This window comes from Mobula birostris, chromosome 3 (genome assembly GCF_030028105.1).
Source record: "Mobula birostris isolate sMobBir1 chromosome 3, sMobBir1.hap1, whole genome shotgun sequence".
In the NCBI taxonomy this organism is placed as follows: Eukaryota; Metazoa; Chordata; class Chondrichthyes; order Myliobatiformes; family Myliobatidae; genus Mobula; species Mobula birostris.
In genome coordinates, this window is record NC_092372.1 from 150,006,327 (window position 1) to 150,022,166 (window position 15,840).

The 15,840-nt window shown below is 38.6% G+C and overlaps 1 protein-coding gene across 2 annotated transcripts in view; it reads left to right on the plus strand.

Annotated features, from left to right (window-relative positions):
• Positions 1-15,840, plus strand: part of elp2 (elongator acetyltransferase complex subunit 2) — a 134,506-nt gene that overhangs the window by 2,256 nt on the left and 116,410 nt on the right. For both annotated transcript variants that reach the window (XM_072253437.1, XM_072253438.1), the window contains exons 2-4: positions 5,112-5,190; positions 8,195-8,265; positions 9,034-9,190. In XM_072253437.1, the coding sequence (XP_072109538.1) occupies positions 5,112-5,190; positions 8,195-8,265; positions 9,034-9,190 (307 nt within the window). The remainder of the gene's footprint in view (positions 1-5,111; positions 5,191-8,194; positions 8,266-9,033; positions 9,191-15,840) is intronic.

Below are 15,840 nucleotides of genomic sequence, written 5' to 3' on the forward strand. Positions count from 1 at the left end.
ACCATTGGGAAGGAGGTACAGAAGCCTTAAGTCCCCACCATCAGGTTCAGGAACAGTTATCACCTTACAACCATCAGGCTGCTGAACTAGCATGGATAACTTCAATCACCACTACTCTGAACTGATTCTACAACCTCTAGACTAACTTTCAAGGATTTTCCATCTCTTGTTCTCAATTTTCGTTATATGCACAGTTTATCGTTTGTAAACTGGGTGCTTGTCAGTGTTTGTTTAGGTATAGTTTCTTGTGGAATTCTATTGTACTTTTTTTTTCTGTAAATGCCTGCAAGAAAATGAATCTCAAGATAGTACATGATAATAAATTTTCTTTGAACACTTGGTTTGCATTTAGTTAGGCACATGGACAGGCAGGGAATGGAAGGATATAGTCTGCATGCAGGCAGATGGGATGAGGTTGGCTTGGCATCATGTTTGGTGCAGACATTGTAGCTGAAGAACTTGTTCCTATGTTGTGCTGTTGTATGTTCTGAGCTTCAAGTTCATCTGCAAACTCCCTTTCATCTAAAATTCCTTGGTTTCTGTATCATTGAACTTAAATTTGAGGAACTCCAGGATCATCTTGGATATAATAGAATGCTTAATGTCATAGAATTTCCCAATGATGTTTCTTCTTAAAAATACAATAAAGAGCACTTTTAATGCCACTTAGCGACAAAGAAAGGTTTGTGATCAATTTTTGGCTCTTGCGATCTCAGGTGATCAGAAACACTGCACAATCATTTAACACGTGAAGTTATAATTAGTTGATTATAGTGAACTATAGTGACAGTTTGTTGATAACAAGGTTATATTTGTACTGGGAGAGTCCTGTGGAATGGCTTCTTCCTACTTCTGCTCGGCAACATCATCTGAAACTAGAAGATGAAATTTCACTTGTGGGCCAATATTGGAGCTCTCAACTACCTTTTACCACTCCATTCCTTTTGAGTTGTTGTTGTGCTTGTCTCATGACCAACACTAGTTTTTAAAATACTTCGTCTGACTAAATCCTTGGTTTTTTTTGATCCTATCGCAGTATTTCAACACAAACATTGACTCCCGTCATTTTTCTCAGCAAGGGCCATTTCATTTACCACTTTGATATTCCCCTTGACACAGAGATGAGTTTTGGCCCCCATACCATCTTCAGCATCAGCAGCTTCTATTTCTAAACATTTGCGATTTTCACCTTTGCTGAAGACCTGTTGCTGAAACCTTCATCCATTTCTTTATCATCTGATTCCAAAAGTCTTTCAGGCCAGCCTTTCATCTTACATCTCTATGAATTTCAACCTAACCAGTACTTTGCAGCCACTAACCTAATGGAGGAGCCATGTGTCTATTTTCTATCTGCACCGTATTTCGTGCTATGTGTTTATTATAGTAGTTAGTTACACGGGTAGGGGCATGGTAAAAAGCCAAGAGTAAAGTATTCATGCTTTGTCAGAGTTAGAGACAGCTGGGAATGATATATTTTTTGTTGACTGGTTAACTTTGCTTAAAATCACTAATTACATTTAATTACACTGAAGAAAGCTTAAGTACGTTTATTATGCTAAGACTTTATTTTGTTATATCACTAGTTTTAGTTTCATTAGTTTTATCACTTCAAGACTGTTTGGTTTGCTAGTTTCTTAATAAATGATTGAATGTATTCTTTGATTTGGAACCTTTTAACCTTCTATGCATTTAATGGAGACATGTCATACAAGATTTAATTCCCCCCCCCCCACACCACGTGCTTAGTCTCTAAGCGGTGTTGGTTTGCTCGAGTAGCCTCTACTCCTAACTTGCATCATGTGGGTGGTGGCCTACGTTGATTCCTGTCAGATAACACTTACATTTAAACTCTTTTGTCCTTTATTTCAAATCCTTCTATAACCTTTTTGTTTACTGATTAATCTTTCGGCTCTATAACCACGATATATCTATGCTTTTCTGGTCTGTTGCATCTTTTACCTTTAGTTTGCAGATCTGTAAGTTCAGATACTTAGTCTCAAAGTTTTCAATTTTGCACCCAGACTGTTACACTTGTCAATCTCTCTGCTCGTTTTAATTTGTTCTTTCTGGTGGCAGATTTTTCCTTACAGTGCTCTGAGAATGTTTTATTATTTTAAAGGCACTTTATAAAGCAAAGCTGTTAAATTTTACATGAAAAACAATAATGAAAGTTTGTTGCGATCTAATACTTTGGCTGCTTTTTGATTGATGTAAATGTTTTTTTTTTAAACTGGGATCACTTTTGAGTGAAATTGTCTTTCTTTTAGTTACCTTATCTAAACTTCTATTCTGCCATGACTCACCATTGTACTCATGAGAAGAAGAAAAAAAATTAAATCTAGGAATTGTCAACCATGTATATCGATGACTAATTTAGAGGAAAGAGAAAAATACTGGGATATTGATAATGAGTAAAGATTCTACAGTTAGAATAATGTTGATTTAAGAGAAGCTTGGTATAGGAAGGATTTGCTACCTCTCTCCCAGATGAGCTAAATCTTTTTTACGCCTGATTTGATGTTGCCAATACTGAGCCTGTGAAGAAAGCTGCTGATACAACCTGCAACTTGGTCATCTGTGAGGCTGAAGAACGCAGATGTTTCCTGCGAAGTCGCAAGGCTGTGGGACCGGACAGCATCCCAGGTCGGGTACTCAGGATGTGCGCAGCACGACTGGCAAGTGTGTCTACAGACGTTTTTAATCTCTCCCTCTCCCAGTGTAGAGTGCCCTCCTGCTTCAAAACATCCACCATTGTCCCAATACCAAAAAAGACCAAGGTAACATGCCTGAACGACTGGTGTCCTGTCGCACTCACCTCAATAATAAGCAAGTGCTTTGAGAGGCTGGTCAAGGGCTACATCTGCAGCATGCTGTCACCCAAAATGGGCCCCCTGCAATCCGCCTACTGACACAACTGATCGCCACTGGTCTACATACCATCCTTGCACATCTGGAGAAGAAGGATGCTTATGTGAGAATGCTGTTCTTGGACTACAGTTCAGCATTCAACACCATAATTACCTCCAGGCTCGACAGGAAGCTCAGAGACCTCGGCCTTCACGCTGCCTTGTGCAGCTGGATTTTGGACTTCCTGTCAGATTGCTGACAGTTGGTAAGAGTGGGCTCTCTCACCTCCACCCCTCTGACTCTCAACGCAGGAGCTCAGGGCTGTGTACTAAGTCCCCCCCTTTACTCCCTGTATACCCATGACTGTGTCTCCACCCACAGCTCTAATCTGCTAATTAAATTTGCTAATGACGCACTGGTGTCAAGAAAACAACCTCTCCTTCAATGTTGCAAAAACAAAGGAGTTTGTTGTGGACTACAGGAGGAGTGGAGACAGGCTAGCCCCTATTGACATCAGTGGATCTGGGGTTGAGAGTGTAAACAGCAAGTTCCTCGGCATAAACATCACCTAGCATCTCACGTGGTCTGTACATATTGGCTGTGTGGTGAAAATGGCACAACAGCACCTCTTTCACCTCAGGTGGTTGAAGAAGTTTGGTATGGGCCCCCAAATCCTAAGAACTTTCAAAAGGGGCACAACTGAGAGCATCCTGATTGGCTGCATCACTAACTAGTATGGGAACTGTACTTCTGTCAATCTCAGGACTCTACAGAGAGTGGTGCAGACCGCCCAGCACATCTGTAGTTTTGAACTTCCCACTATTCAGGACATTTACAAAGACCGGAGTGTTAAAAGGGCCTGAAGGATCATTGGAGATCAGAGTCACCCCATCCACAAACTGTTACAGCTGCTACCATCCAGGAAACGGTACTGCAGCATAAAAGCCAGGACCAACAGGCTCCAGGACAGCTTCTTCCACCAGGCCATCAGACTGATTAACTCATGCTGATACAATTGTATTTCTATGTTATATTGACTGTCCTGTTGTACATACTATTTATTATAAATTATTATACATTGCAAATTTAGACAGAGATGTAACGTAAGGATTTTTATTCCTCGTATATAAAGGATGTAAGTAATAAATTCAGTTCAATTTAGATTTGAGAACAACTTTTTGCAAAGTTAAGATAACTTTTATCTTAACTAATATGGCACCATGGCTTTTTGCAGGAAGTAATATAATAGGGAAATAGGATAGTGGTGTGAATACGGAAATTTTATTGTCATAAATTAGTAGAAGAACAGGTATATGAAAAGTGAGAAAACTGAGAGCTAGCTTTGTGCATGACTGCATGTAATATGAGAAAGAAATAATGCGAATTTCACTTTCTTGAAACTTGTGTTTCCTTAGCTGTTTAGAAAATCTGGGCACTTTAGAAGAGATGGAAAGATAAATATAACAAATTGTATAACCTTTCGAAAGGATAGGGAATTGGAAAGAAGGGTTCAAAGTATTGAAAAAGAGTCTTGACTTGATAAAGATTTACTGGCAAATATAATAATAGGGATGTTGAAGAAGTAACTGCAAAATCAGAAAGTTCTGAAAATTAAAACTCCATGGAGACCAATGGGAACAATTCACATAACAGTAGCAACAGTGGCAGTAGTTTTGGGTATATCTGCAAATGGCAATTAACAACTGGATTTTTTTTATTTGGAGAAGAGTAATGGACCAGAGTTAGTTAATCACCTGAATTTAGGGAAAAAAATGCAAAGACTGGATATAATACATGTGCATTTAATACTTATTTTGAGAGTGAGAAGGCTGAGTTACAGGCAAAAGTATAAAGGCTATATCAGAGGTGGGTATTTTACACAGTGTGGCAGGTGTGTGGACCCCACTGCCCTGCCACTGGTGGCAGAGACATTTATGAGACTCTTAGATAGGCACATGGGTGAAAGAAAACTGGATGTTTATGTGTTTAAGAAGGTTAGATTGATCTTGGAGTACCTTAATCAAGTCATGGACTGAAGGCCCTCTACTGTGCTATACTGTTCTATGTTCTGTGTTCTAAAAGCTTTACTCGTAATCCAGGGCAATTTGTGTACTTGTACTTTCCCCTCTGGTTATTGGGAGTGCACTCATGTGCATTCAGTCTCTTTGGTAGTTGTTCAATAGAAATCTGATGATTTTTTAGGTTTTGTAAGCTAATCATTATTAACTGAATCTTAATATAAATATGCATCTTTGACCCAACAGAAACTAAGTGTGACTGAAATTCTGAATGGACATAAAGGAAGAGTTAACTGTGTGCAATGGGTTCACAGAGAGGGTTGTGGTAAGTGCTGATAGATAGCTTTTTAAAGATCTTAAGTAAAAATTTTGTTGAAAGTTAATCCTAAATTCATAATACATTATATTGATAATAGAATAATCTACAATTATTGTTTACATAACTAAATTTTAAACTTTCGACACTTAAGCGTTGGCCTGAATATTTGGCTAGATCTTGCTGACTATTGCTTTCACTTTGGAGCAGTGCCACTGTAGACTGGTCATTGAAATGGCAGTAAGCTCTAGACTTTATACACGTCCAATCAAATATGGAAGTCTAGGATTAGCTATAAGATTTCAAAGGCAGATCCAGTTTGATTGTCGCTGGACATAGCATAGGTTATTTCATTGGAGTCCATTATGACTGAGATTCTGCAGCATTTACAATGGGTAAGCATTTGGGCTCTATGCTTGGCCAAACCTTGTGTCAAGTCAGACACTCATTCATTTCACTAGGGATTGTAGGGCAAAGAATTAAATGTGAACATAATCAGTTTATTTTAAATTGCGTTTTTATTTATTTGTAAGTGCTTTGAGATATTTTTAGCCTTTTATTACTTCTAACTGGGAAGTTATAGATGGGGCTTTACTGGTTGTCAAATTTGCTGTGGCCTGTGGTTTTTTTACTGGAGAAAGGCACCTTGTCTCTGATCATACTGTGGCCATTCTGGACATGGAGATGAAGCCAGCGTGATCTGGTCTATAATAGTTCCTGCTGTTACTGCTTTAACAGCAGAACAAATTAACCTTTCTTGAATTATCACTTTGAAACTGGACCTGTATTCTTTATTTTTGCTGATTAGTGTTTATGGAGGAAAAAGCATGATTCTAAGAAATTCCATAAACGTTGATGAATATTCTTGTGATAGTTTAGACATCATTTATGTGTTTGAAATAAAACAAAATGCTCAACATTCATTAGCCAACACAGCATCCGAGGAAGGAGACACAGTTAACAATTCAAATTGAATGTTAACTCTGTTTTGCTTTCCACGAATGATGTGCCGCATGTTAAGATTTTCCAGCATTGTTTATTTCAGGCCTTCAGTGTTTACAGTTTCTAATGCTTGTGAATTTGTTTTTTGGTATTTGTTTAAATTTGCCAAAAATCTAATGCCTGTTAATGATTTTGATGAATTATGCAGTCCAGAACAATGTATTTTGAATACACAGTAGGGTACATTTACCTATGAGTTCTGAGTCAGAATTAATTAACGGTTCAGATTTTGCAGTCATCAGTGCCATTAACTTTGATTAAAAGCTGCACCCTTGCTCATTTGCTCTCCCAGTAAGAACATTCATAAAATGTGATGTGGTGTCTAAATCATGATGGCTCTGGAGTTTTGAGCAACTGTAAAAGTGACCTTGTGGTTCTGTATCTGTTTGTCCATGTGTGGTGGGAGGATAGAGGTGAAAGCAAATTGTGGCCAATATCTCAGCTGGATAAAGAACGACTCTGGTTTAACCATAACTGCTTAGAAAAGTAAGGAGCATCGAAAAAGTAAAAGAAAAAATAAATTTAATCAAATAATGAAGCTCTGATCTCCTTTGATATGTTTGATTCAATATAAACTTCGAGACTAATTTGAGAATATCTTGTGCAATTTCCAATACATTATCCAACTAATATCTGACTTCATACAGTTATTTACATCAGACATATGGACATTTTGTCTCAACTGGGTCATACTGGATCCCAATCCTTAGACCCGCCTCCAACAGTGTATCATTGGGAGTAATATTTAGTGAATTACAAGAGTACGAACTTGAGATTCAGAATAACTTTACTTTTCCTTTAGATGTTTTATTTTATATCTTACCTAGTCAAGAGTATAAGGACTTAAGAGACAGGTTTTAGTGTTCCTTGTGCTTGGATTTCCATTTAATTTTTATGTCTGCTTAACTTTCCCATGGCACTGGATGGCTTAAGAGGATAAATGTAGGGAATGCAGGCCTTAAATATCATCATCAATACTTTAATGTAGAGAACTTCAGATGTGCACAAGTTGCTGAGTAAAGAATTTTTTCAGAGCCAGCATTGCATCTTAAATCTTACTGTCTTTGGATCTTTAACCAGTGGTTACAACCTTTCAGCCTGTTGTCTGTTATGTGTTTCCAGAATTTTATATAATGAGCTTGCAGCCTACTCTGGAAAAAAAGGAGACTATAGGTACATTTCCCATGATTTCTGTGCAACAAAGGAGCCAAAAACTGTATACAATAATGTGGAAGTGGTTGTTTCAAGTTTTTTTTTAGATCTGAAAGCAATGTTTGCTCTGGAATAATGTACTTTAAAAATAAATATTGTTGATCAGTGATCCAGGTGTAGAATCTGATGCTGAAGGTTTTGCTATACAGTAAGTCCCCGGGTTAAGAACGTCCGACTTGAAATGGAAAGGATATTGATAATTTGGTTAGACGATCAAAATCAGTGTAATATGCCTATATATAGTACTATAAAATATATATTATATTATTATACTATATAGTAGTATAAAATATATACTATATACTAAGACAAACATTTGACTAATTGGTGCTAAATAAGTACCATATATACCTATTCCAACTTACCTACAAATTTGACTTAAAGACAGACTTAGGAACAGATCTTGTTTGTAACCCCGGGGGGGGTGGGTAGGGGATGGGGGATGATGAGGACGTCGAGGGAACGTTGACTCAGACCGTGAGAGGCCTGCGTCAGGCATTTTCATGCCTTACAAGGCGCAGATTGGAAGTCTTGTGTGGGGCGCCATTCCTCGCACAGACATTAGAGCAATATGTGGTTAAGTGCCTTGCTCAAGGATACAAACACGCTGCCACAGCTGAGGCTTGAACTAGTGACCTTCAGATCTCTAGACGAATGCCTTAACTACTTGGCCATGTAACCCAGGGGCTGCCTGTAATTGTTTGATGCAAGGAAATAAGCTAAGGTCTGTGTCTATTGTTTTATTCTGCTTAGAATCGAATAATTTACTGAGAACTGAATTCAAATATTTATGTTCCAGATCCGGAGGTGGAGCTGGTGTCTGGAGCATCTGATAACTGTCTGATTGTTTGGGAGTTGCAAAATTCTAAAGTAAGAGTTTCAGGTTTTGAAGTATCTACGTTTTTTCATCGGATTCTCATACTTCAGGAAAGTATGATTCTACATTACAGACATGACAAATACAAATCAACATAGCATAAAAAATTTTTGTACCAGAATTTAGAAACAATGTCTTTGAATTTCCTCAAGTTTCTTTTTCTGAAGTGATATATTGTGGCCCTTAGAAAAGTATTTCCGCATTATAAGAAGTATACCAAGTGGTGTATTTACAATATTGTACCTCTTCTGCACACTCCTGCCTGCCTCTAGGTAAATAAAAGTTTTCCTCCAGATCCTTTATCCAGAGGTCCTCAAAAATTCTTCCTTGTTTCGGCCATCTGGACATTAGGTTTTGGTAACGTCAGGCCAGCTTCATTAATAAGTGAATACATAACCCAGAAAAGATAATGACCTCCATCTATCTCCTTGCTTTGCCCTTCAGGTGTTTTAGTGAAATCTTTGGTGACACCTTTATCATTTCATACATTTCCAAAACCTTCTTCATCACCTTCCTGGCATGCACCTTCATAAACTCTGTAAGTTTCCCTGAATATTTGTTTTGCAACAAGTAATATCTCACTCACACAGCATCTCTAATTTCACTGACCTGCCTATGCTGTTTGACCAAGTGGAGCAAATTTAAAGACCTTGATGTACAAATTGTTCTCCAGTTATGTATTGCGCTTGTACAGTGTTTCTTAGTGTCTCATTGCTGTATTGTTGTGCCTCTTCATCAACACTGTTCACTGTTGTATACAGTTTGCAGCATCCACCTGGTTGAGAGGGCATTCTGGAGCTGTGTGTGCTGTAACTGCTATATATGAAACGAATGGCCAAAATCAAAGTCCAAAATTGTTGATTGCCTCAGCAGCAGCAGATTCCTCTGTTAAAATATGGAGAAAGCAAGGTTGTGTGGGTAATGTATGAATTTTACTTTCTAATTTATGTTGCAAAAGTTGTGAAAATATGGCATGCAAAATATCAGCAGAATATGAAGCAGTCTTTTTATTGTTTTAACTTTCTTTTATGTTACAGTGGGTGCTCTGTATATGTTTTAAAAATTTCATTTTAATCTTTAATCTGAATATGGAAGACTTTCTGTTTATTTTATATGTTTAGAGATATAGTGCGGAACAGGCCTTTCTGGCCTTAATGAACTGCACCACCCTACAGTTTAATCCTACCTTAATTGCAGGACAATTTACAATGACCAATTAACCTACTAACTGGTGCATCTTTGGAATGTGGGAGGAAACCTGAGCACATGGATGAAACTCATGCGTTCACAGGGAGGATGTTTGAGCTCCTTACAGACGGCGCTGAAATTAAACTCTGAACTCTGACACCTAAGCTGCAATAGTGTCACGTGAATCACTGTGTTACCATGGCGACCCATATTGATTAAGTGTTGTAATTTTTCTGTTGGACATGGTAATATAATGGTTAATTTGATCTAGAGGCATGTTCAAACCCGACCATGACAGCTGGGAATGTTAAGTTAATTATAAAAACTAGAATTAAAATGCTAGGATCAGTAAAAGTGGCCATGAAACTAATGACTTGCAGGAAAGGAAATTTTCTGTCCTGCTTCTCTCTGGTCAACATATGATCCATGACGCACAAAAGGTGGGGCAAGATCTGTAATGCTCAGAAAGCATATGTGTATTTGATGCACAAGGAATAGGAGGGTAAATGCATATTTCATTGCCTCATTGTGTTGACACTTAGCATCAGTACCTTTATTGACCAACAATGTTGTGATTATCTTACCGACATGTGTCATGCATTCATATTTGCTGGACGACATTTTGGAACACAGAATTATTTGAATGGTTATCTATTGTTTTGACTTTAGGTTTTTTGTTCTTAATGTTTGAGGAACTTAGTAGTCAAAGTGCTTCCAGTTGTGAATTCTGAATTATTTTTAGTTTGACATCTTCACATTGGCCAAAAGGCTGTTTTATGGAAACAGTTCATACTTAAAGACTTTATAGATGAAAATGACAAAGATGTCAGCATGGATTTATGTTTGACTAGTTTAATCTACTACACTGATATAACTGCAACTGTTGATTATAAGGGTTGATATTGGCCTTGCAAATAGACATTTGAATAGATTTATTACAAAAATTAAAGCACAGTAAATTAAGTGAGTGATACAACAGTGATGAAAAATTGACTGAAAACCAAAGTCAAAAAGTTATGCCTCGGCCTGAAACGTTGACTGTACCTCTTGCTAGAAATGCTGCGTGGCCTGCTGCGTTCACCAGCAACTTTTATGTGTGTTGCTTGAAATTCCAGCACCTGCAGATTTCCTCGTGTTTGCATCAAAAAGTTATGGTAGATTTAGACTTCCGAGAGGAATATGTGAGGTTCTCCGGGGCTGTAGTGGGGTTTTTGTGCTTTCTGACATGCACTCAGTGGCCACTTTTACACCTGTTTGCATGCAAATATTCAATCAGCCAATCGTGTGGCAGCAACTCAGTCCATAAAAGCATGCAGACATGGTCAAGAGGTTCAGTTGTTTTTTCAAAATTAAACATCAGAACGGGCAAGAAATGTGACGTAAGTGACCAGACCATGGAATGCTTGTTGGTGCCAGACAGGGTGGTTTGTGTACTGATTTGGGATTTTCATGCTCAACAATCTCTAGAGTTTACAGAGAATGATGTGAAAAACAAAAGGCAGTGAGCAGCAGTTCTGTGGGCAAAACTGCCTTGTTAATGCAAGAGGTCAGAGGAGAATGGCCAGACGGGTTCAAGCTGACAGGAAGGCAACAGTAACTCAAATAAGCATGTGCTGGAGCCCACTGTGAAGAGGTGCTCACTTTGGCAGCACTGATACTAAAATTGGAGTGATACAGAGAAGATTTGCAAGGATAACATGCAAATTCGTGCATTCCATTAAAAAAGGGCGTCTCCAAGTCCACAACACATTGACCATTAAAGCAGATCAGCTATAGCAGCAGAAGACCACACCAGGTTCTACTCTTGTCAGCTAAGGACAGGAAACTCAGGTTACAGTGGGCACAAGCTCTCCAAAACTGGACAGATGAAGATTGGATAAATATTACATGCTCTGATGAATCTCAGTGTCTCCTGTGACTTGCTGGTGGTGGAGTCAGAATTCGGTGTAAACAACATGCATATGTGGATCCATCCTGCCTGGTGTCAATGGTTTAGACTGCTGGTGTGGAGAATGTTTCTTTTGGCCCCTTAATTCCACTTAAATGCTTTAGCTGTCACAACCTACCTGAATGTCGTTGTTGACCTTGTGTATCTCTTATGGTCACAGTCAATCCATCTTCGAATGAATACTTCCAGCAGGGTGGCGTGTCATGTCATAAAGCACACGTCACCTCAAGCTGGTTCCATGAACATGACATTGCGTTTGGTGTACTCTAACAGCTTTCAGAGTAACCTAATCTCAGTCCAGTAGAACACCTTTGGTATGTGGTGGAACAGAAGATTTGTAGTATGAATCTGCAGCAACTGCCTGATGCCATCATGTCAACATATACTGGAATTTCAAAGGAATGTCCCCAGCACCTTGTTGAATCCATGCCATGAAGTATTCAGACTGTTCTGGGTGCAAAGTCCTACCCAGTACGAGAAAGGTGTACCTAATAATGTGCCAGTACCAGAAAAGTGTACCAATAAAGTGGCCACTGAGTGTATAATAAATTATAAGATCTTAAGACAGAGGAGCAGAACTAGGCCACTCAACCTATTGGGTCTGCTCTACCATTCCATCGTGGCTGATATACTATCCCTCTCAATCTTATTCTTCTGCCTTCTCCCTGTAACCTCTGACGCCCTGACTAACCAAGAACCCATCAATCTCTGCTTTAAATATACTCAATGACTTGGCCTTCACAGCTGTCGTTGGCAATGAATTCCACAGAATCATCACCCATGTGACTAAAGAAGTTCCTTCTTATCTCTTACGTAAAGAGGTGTTCTTTCATTAGGAGGCTGTGCCCTCTTGTCCAAGACTCACCCACTATAGGAAGCATCCTCTCCACATCTACTCTGTCTAGCCCTTTCAATACTCGATAGGTTTCAATGACATCCCCCCCCCCCACCCATTCTTCTAAACTCCAGCGAATATAGGCTCAGAGCCATGAAATGCTCCTCATACGTTAACCCTTTCATTCCTGGAATTATTCTCGTGAACTTCCTCTGGACCTTCTACAATGCCAGCACATCCTTTCTTAGATAAGGGGTCCAAACCTGCTCACAATACTCCTGACTAATGCCTTATAAATCCTCAACATCATATTTTTGCTCTTGTAATATAGCCCTCTTGAACTCAACCTGCAACTTAACCTTTAGGAAATCCTGTACAAGGTCTCCCAAGTTCCTTTGCACCTCTGATTTTTGAATGTTCTCTCTGGTTTGGAAATAGTCTTTGCCTTTATTCCTTCTACCAAAGTACATGACTATCTACTTCTATCTGTATTGCTTTTCCCGTTCTTCCAATCTGTCCAACTCCCTCTGCAGACTCCCTGCTTCCTCAACACTACCTGCCCCTCTACCTATCTTTGTATTGCCTGCAAACTTGGCCACAAAGCTATAAATTCTGTCATCCAAATTATTGATGTGTAACATGAAAAGGTGCAGTCCCAATACTGACCCCTGTGGAACACCACTTGTCACTGGCAGCCGACCAGAATAAGTCCTCTTTATTCCGACTCTTTGCCTTCTGCCAATCAACAGTCTTCTATCCATGCTAGTATCTTTCCAGTAATCCCGTGGGCTCTTGTTAAACAGCTTTATGTGCGGCATCTTGTCAATGTCCTTCTGTAAGTCCAAATAAACAACATCCACTCACTCTCATTTGTCTATACTGTCTGTTATTTCCTCAAAGAATTTCAACAGATTTGTCAGGCAAGATTTCCTCTCAAGGAGACTATGCTGACTTCAGCCTACTTTATTATGCTCTTCCAAGTGCCCGGAAACACTCCCGACATCTTCCCAACCACTGAAATCAGGTTGACTGGCTGATAATTTCCTTTCTTCTGCTCCCTACTACCTTAAAGAGTGGAGTGACATTTGCAATTATCCAGTCCTCTAGAACCATTCCAGAATCTAGGGATTTTTGAAAGATCACCAAAGCCTCCACAATCTCCTCAGCCACCTCTTTTAGAACATTGACATGTAATCCATCTGGTCCAGGTGACTGATCTATCTTCAGACCTTTCAGCTTCCTAAGCACCTTCTTCTTAGTAATAGCAACTGCACTCACTTCTGCCCCCAACACTCTCAAATTTCAGGCAAATTGCTGGTGGCCAGAAATTCCTTTGTCCCCCATTATTGCCCTTCCAGTGTTATTTCCAATAACCAATCTTTTACTCTTTATATAACTGGAAAAACTTATGGTATCCTTTCTGATATTTTTGCCAAACTTACCTTCGTATTTCACCTTTTCTCTCTGTATGTTTCCTTTAGTTGCCTTTTGTTGATTTTTAAATCTTCCTCATCCTCTAACTTGGACCTATTTTTACTATGTTATCTTTTGTCTTGATGCTGTCTTTGAGTTCCCTTGTTACCCACCATTGCCTCATCCTCCCTTTAGAATACTTCTTCACCTTTGGGATGTATCCGTCCTGCACCTTCTGAATATCCCCTGGAAATGCCATCATCTCTGCTCGCGTCCCCTTCCAATCAATTTTGGCCAGCTCCTCTCTCATGTCTCTGTAATTCCCTTTGCTCCGCTGTAATGGAGTAAATACATTGGATTTAAGAAGCAGGACACAGTTTCAAAGTCTGCTGCTGCAGGAAGTGTTAAATGTTAAGTGTGAGTTGCTATGTTCTGGAATGGACAATCTGTAAAAAGTTGTGGAAACATATTCAAAAGAGAACTGGATAAGTGTGCAAAGTGAGAAAGGTTTCAGGCAGTGGTTGGAAAAACAGGATTTTATTGTATTGTTCTGTCAAATAACTGCATAGACTAGATATACTTCCAATGAATCTGTACGAGCAAGAACTGTAAAAGGACTTCTGAACAACCACTCAGCTGCAGGGAGCTTTCTGGGCTCAGGTTTTTTTTAGGACAGTTATACAGTATCTTGGTTCCTGGAACCAAAAGGGTCACTCCTTTTCTCCACTTGTATGTCTTGGGTTCATGCCGTAGTGCTGCAGGGCACTCAGTCCTTCTGCAGTGCACAGATGTTTTAATTAAATGATTGCCATCATAGCAGGTACCTTTGTTAGTTTGTTCATTGAAGTGCAGTGACAGCATTCAGGTAACCCAGTTCCATAAATCATAGGATTCGTAAAACCCCACGAGTGATACGGAATGAAATTATGTCTTTAAAAATCCTGTATCTGTTCCTTCACAGAATGCTTGGGCTTTCTTTTTCACTTTTCTTATTAAATTTTATTTTTATTTGGATAAGGAATTCACAAATATCATGTACTTTTTTCACACATATATCCTTTTCCATTTTTTTATATGTATAAAACTACAATTATTTATACATTCTTAAGTACACATTGAGATGATATAAAAGGAAAATAAACATTTAAATAGATAATTATGTACTGTGGTAAATCTAACCTATTAGGCTAAGTAATGGAATTAGTTGTTAAGAAAAATGGTAATAATAGTTTCCATATAACCCTTCTGGACCATTTCCAGTGGTCCAAAATGTTGTATATAAGCCTATCTATCAACCATTGTAGGTGTTTATATCCTAATTTGTTCATGCTTGCTCCTGCCTGCAGACATAATTATCCAATCCCTATGTACTTATTTACTTAATTTTTTCATTTATTAATCCCTTCCCCAAATCTTTCCCTTTACTTGTGTTAATTCTCTATTTTCCAAAAGAAAACAAAAAAAAAACAAACATTTAGACTAGGGGTGCTTACGTTAGCAATATTACTGTGTTGATGAGAAGAGCAGTATAAATCATTAGGAGAGTCATCTAAAGTCTGCTCGCATTGGGGTTATATATTCAATCCATTTATTCCAGATTTGATAAAATTTTTCTTTTTGAGTTCTCAGGGAGTAAGTCAACTTTTCCATTTTAAATATTTCCAAGATAATTTCGTACCGATCTTCTAATGTAGGTGGTATTGGATTTAGCCATTTTCTAGTGATTGATTTCTTACTTGCCGCTAAGAGGGCCTGCAGCAACTTTATATCTTCCTTCTGTTCAAGAAACAATACATGCCCCAAATAGAGCGTCTCAAAGTTCAGAGGTATCTGGGACCTAAGTACTTTAACTAATGTTCTATGAATACCTTCCCAAAATAGACTTAATTTAGGGCAATCCCAAAAAATATGAAAATGATTTGCCTCCTTGGAGCCGCACCTTCTCCAACACATCACATTTGTATCTTTATATTTTTCCTGATATGGGGTCTTGAAGTATCTTATAATGTTTTTCCAACAATGTTCTCTCCAAGTCAAAGAATTAGTCGAGGACCATTGAAAGCTGCAGATTTTCTCCCAAGCCTCCTCTGAAAGTACCAACCCCGCTTCTTTCTCCCACTTCTCTTTAATATACAGTGTATTTACATTTTTAGCATGGGAGAGTGCATTATATAATCGAGAAAC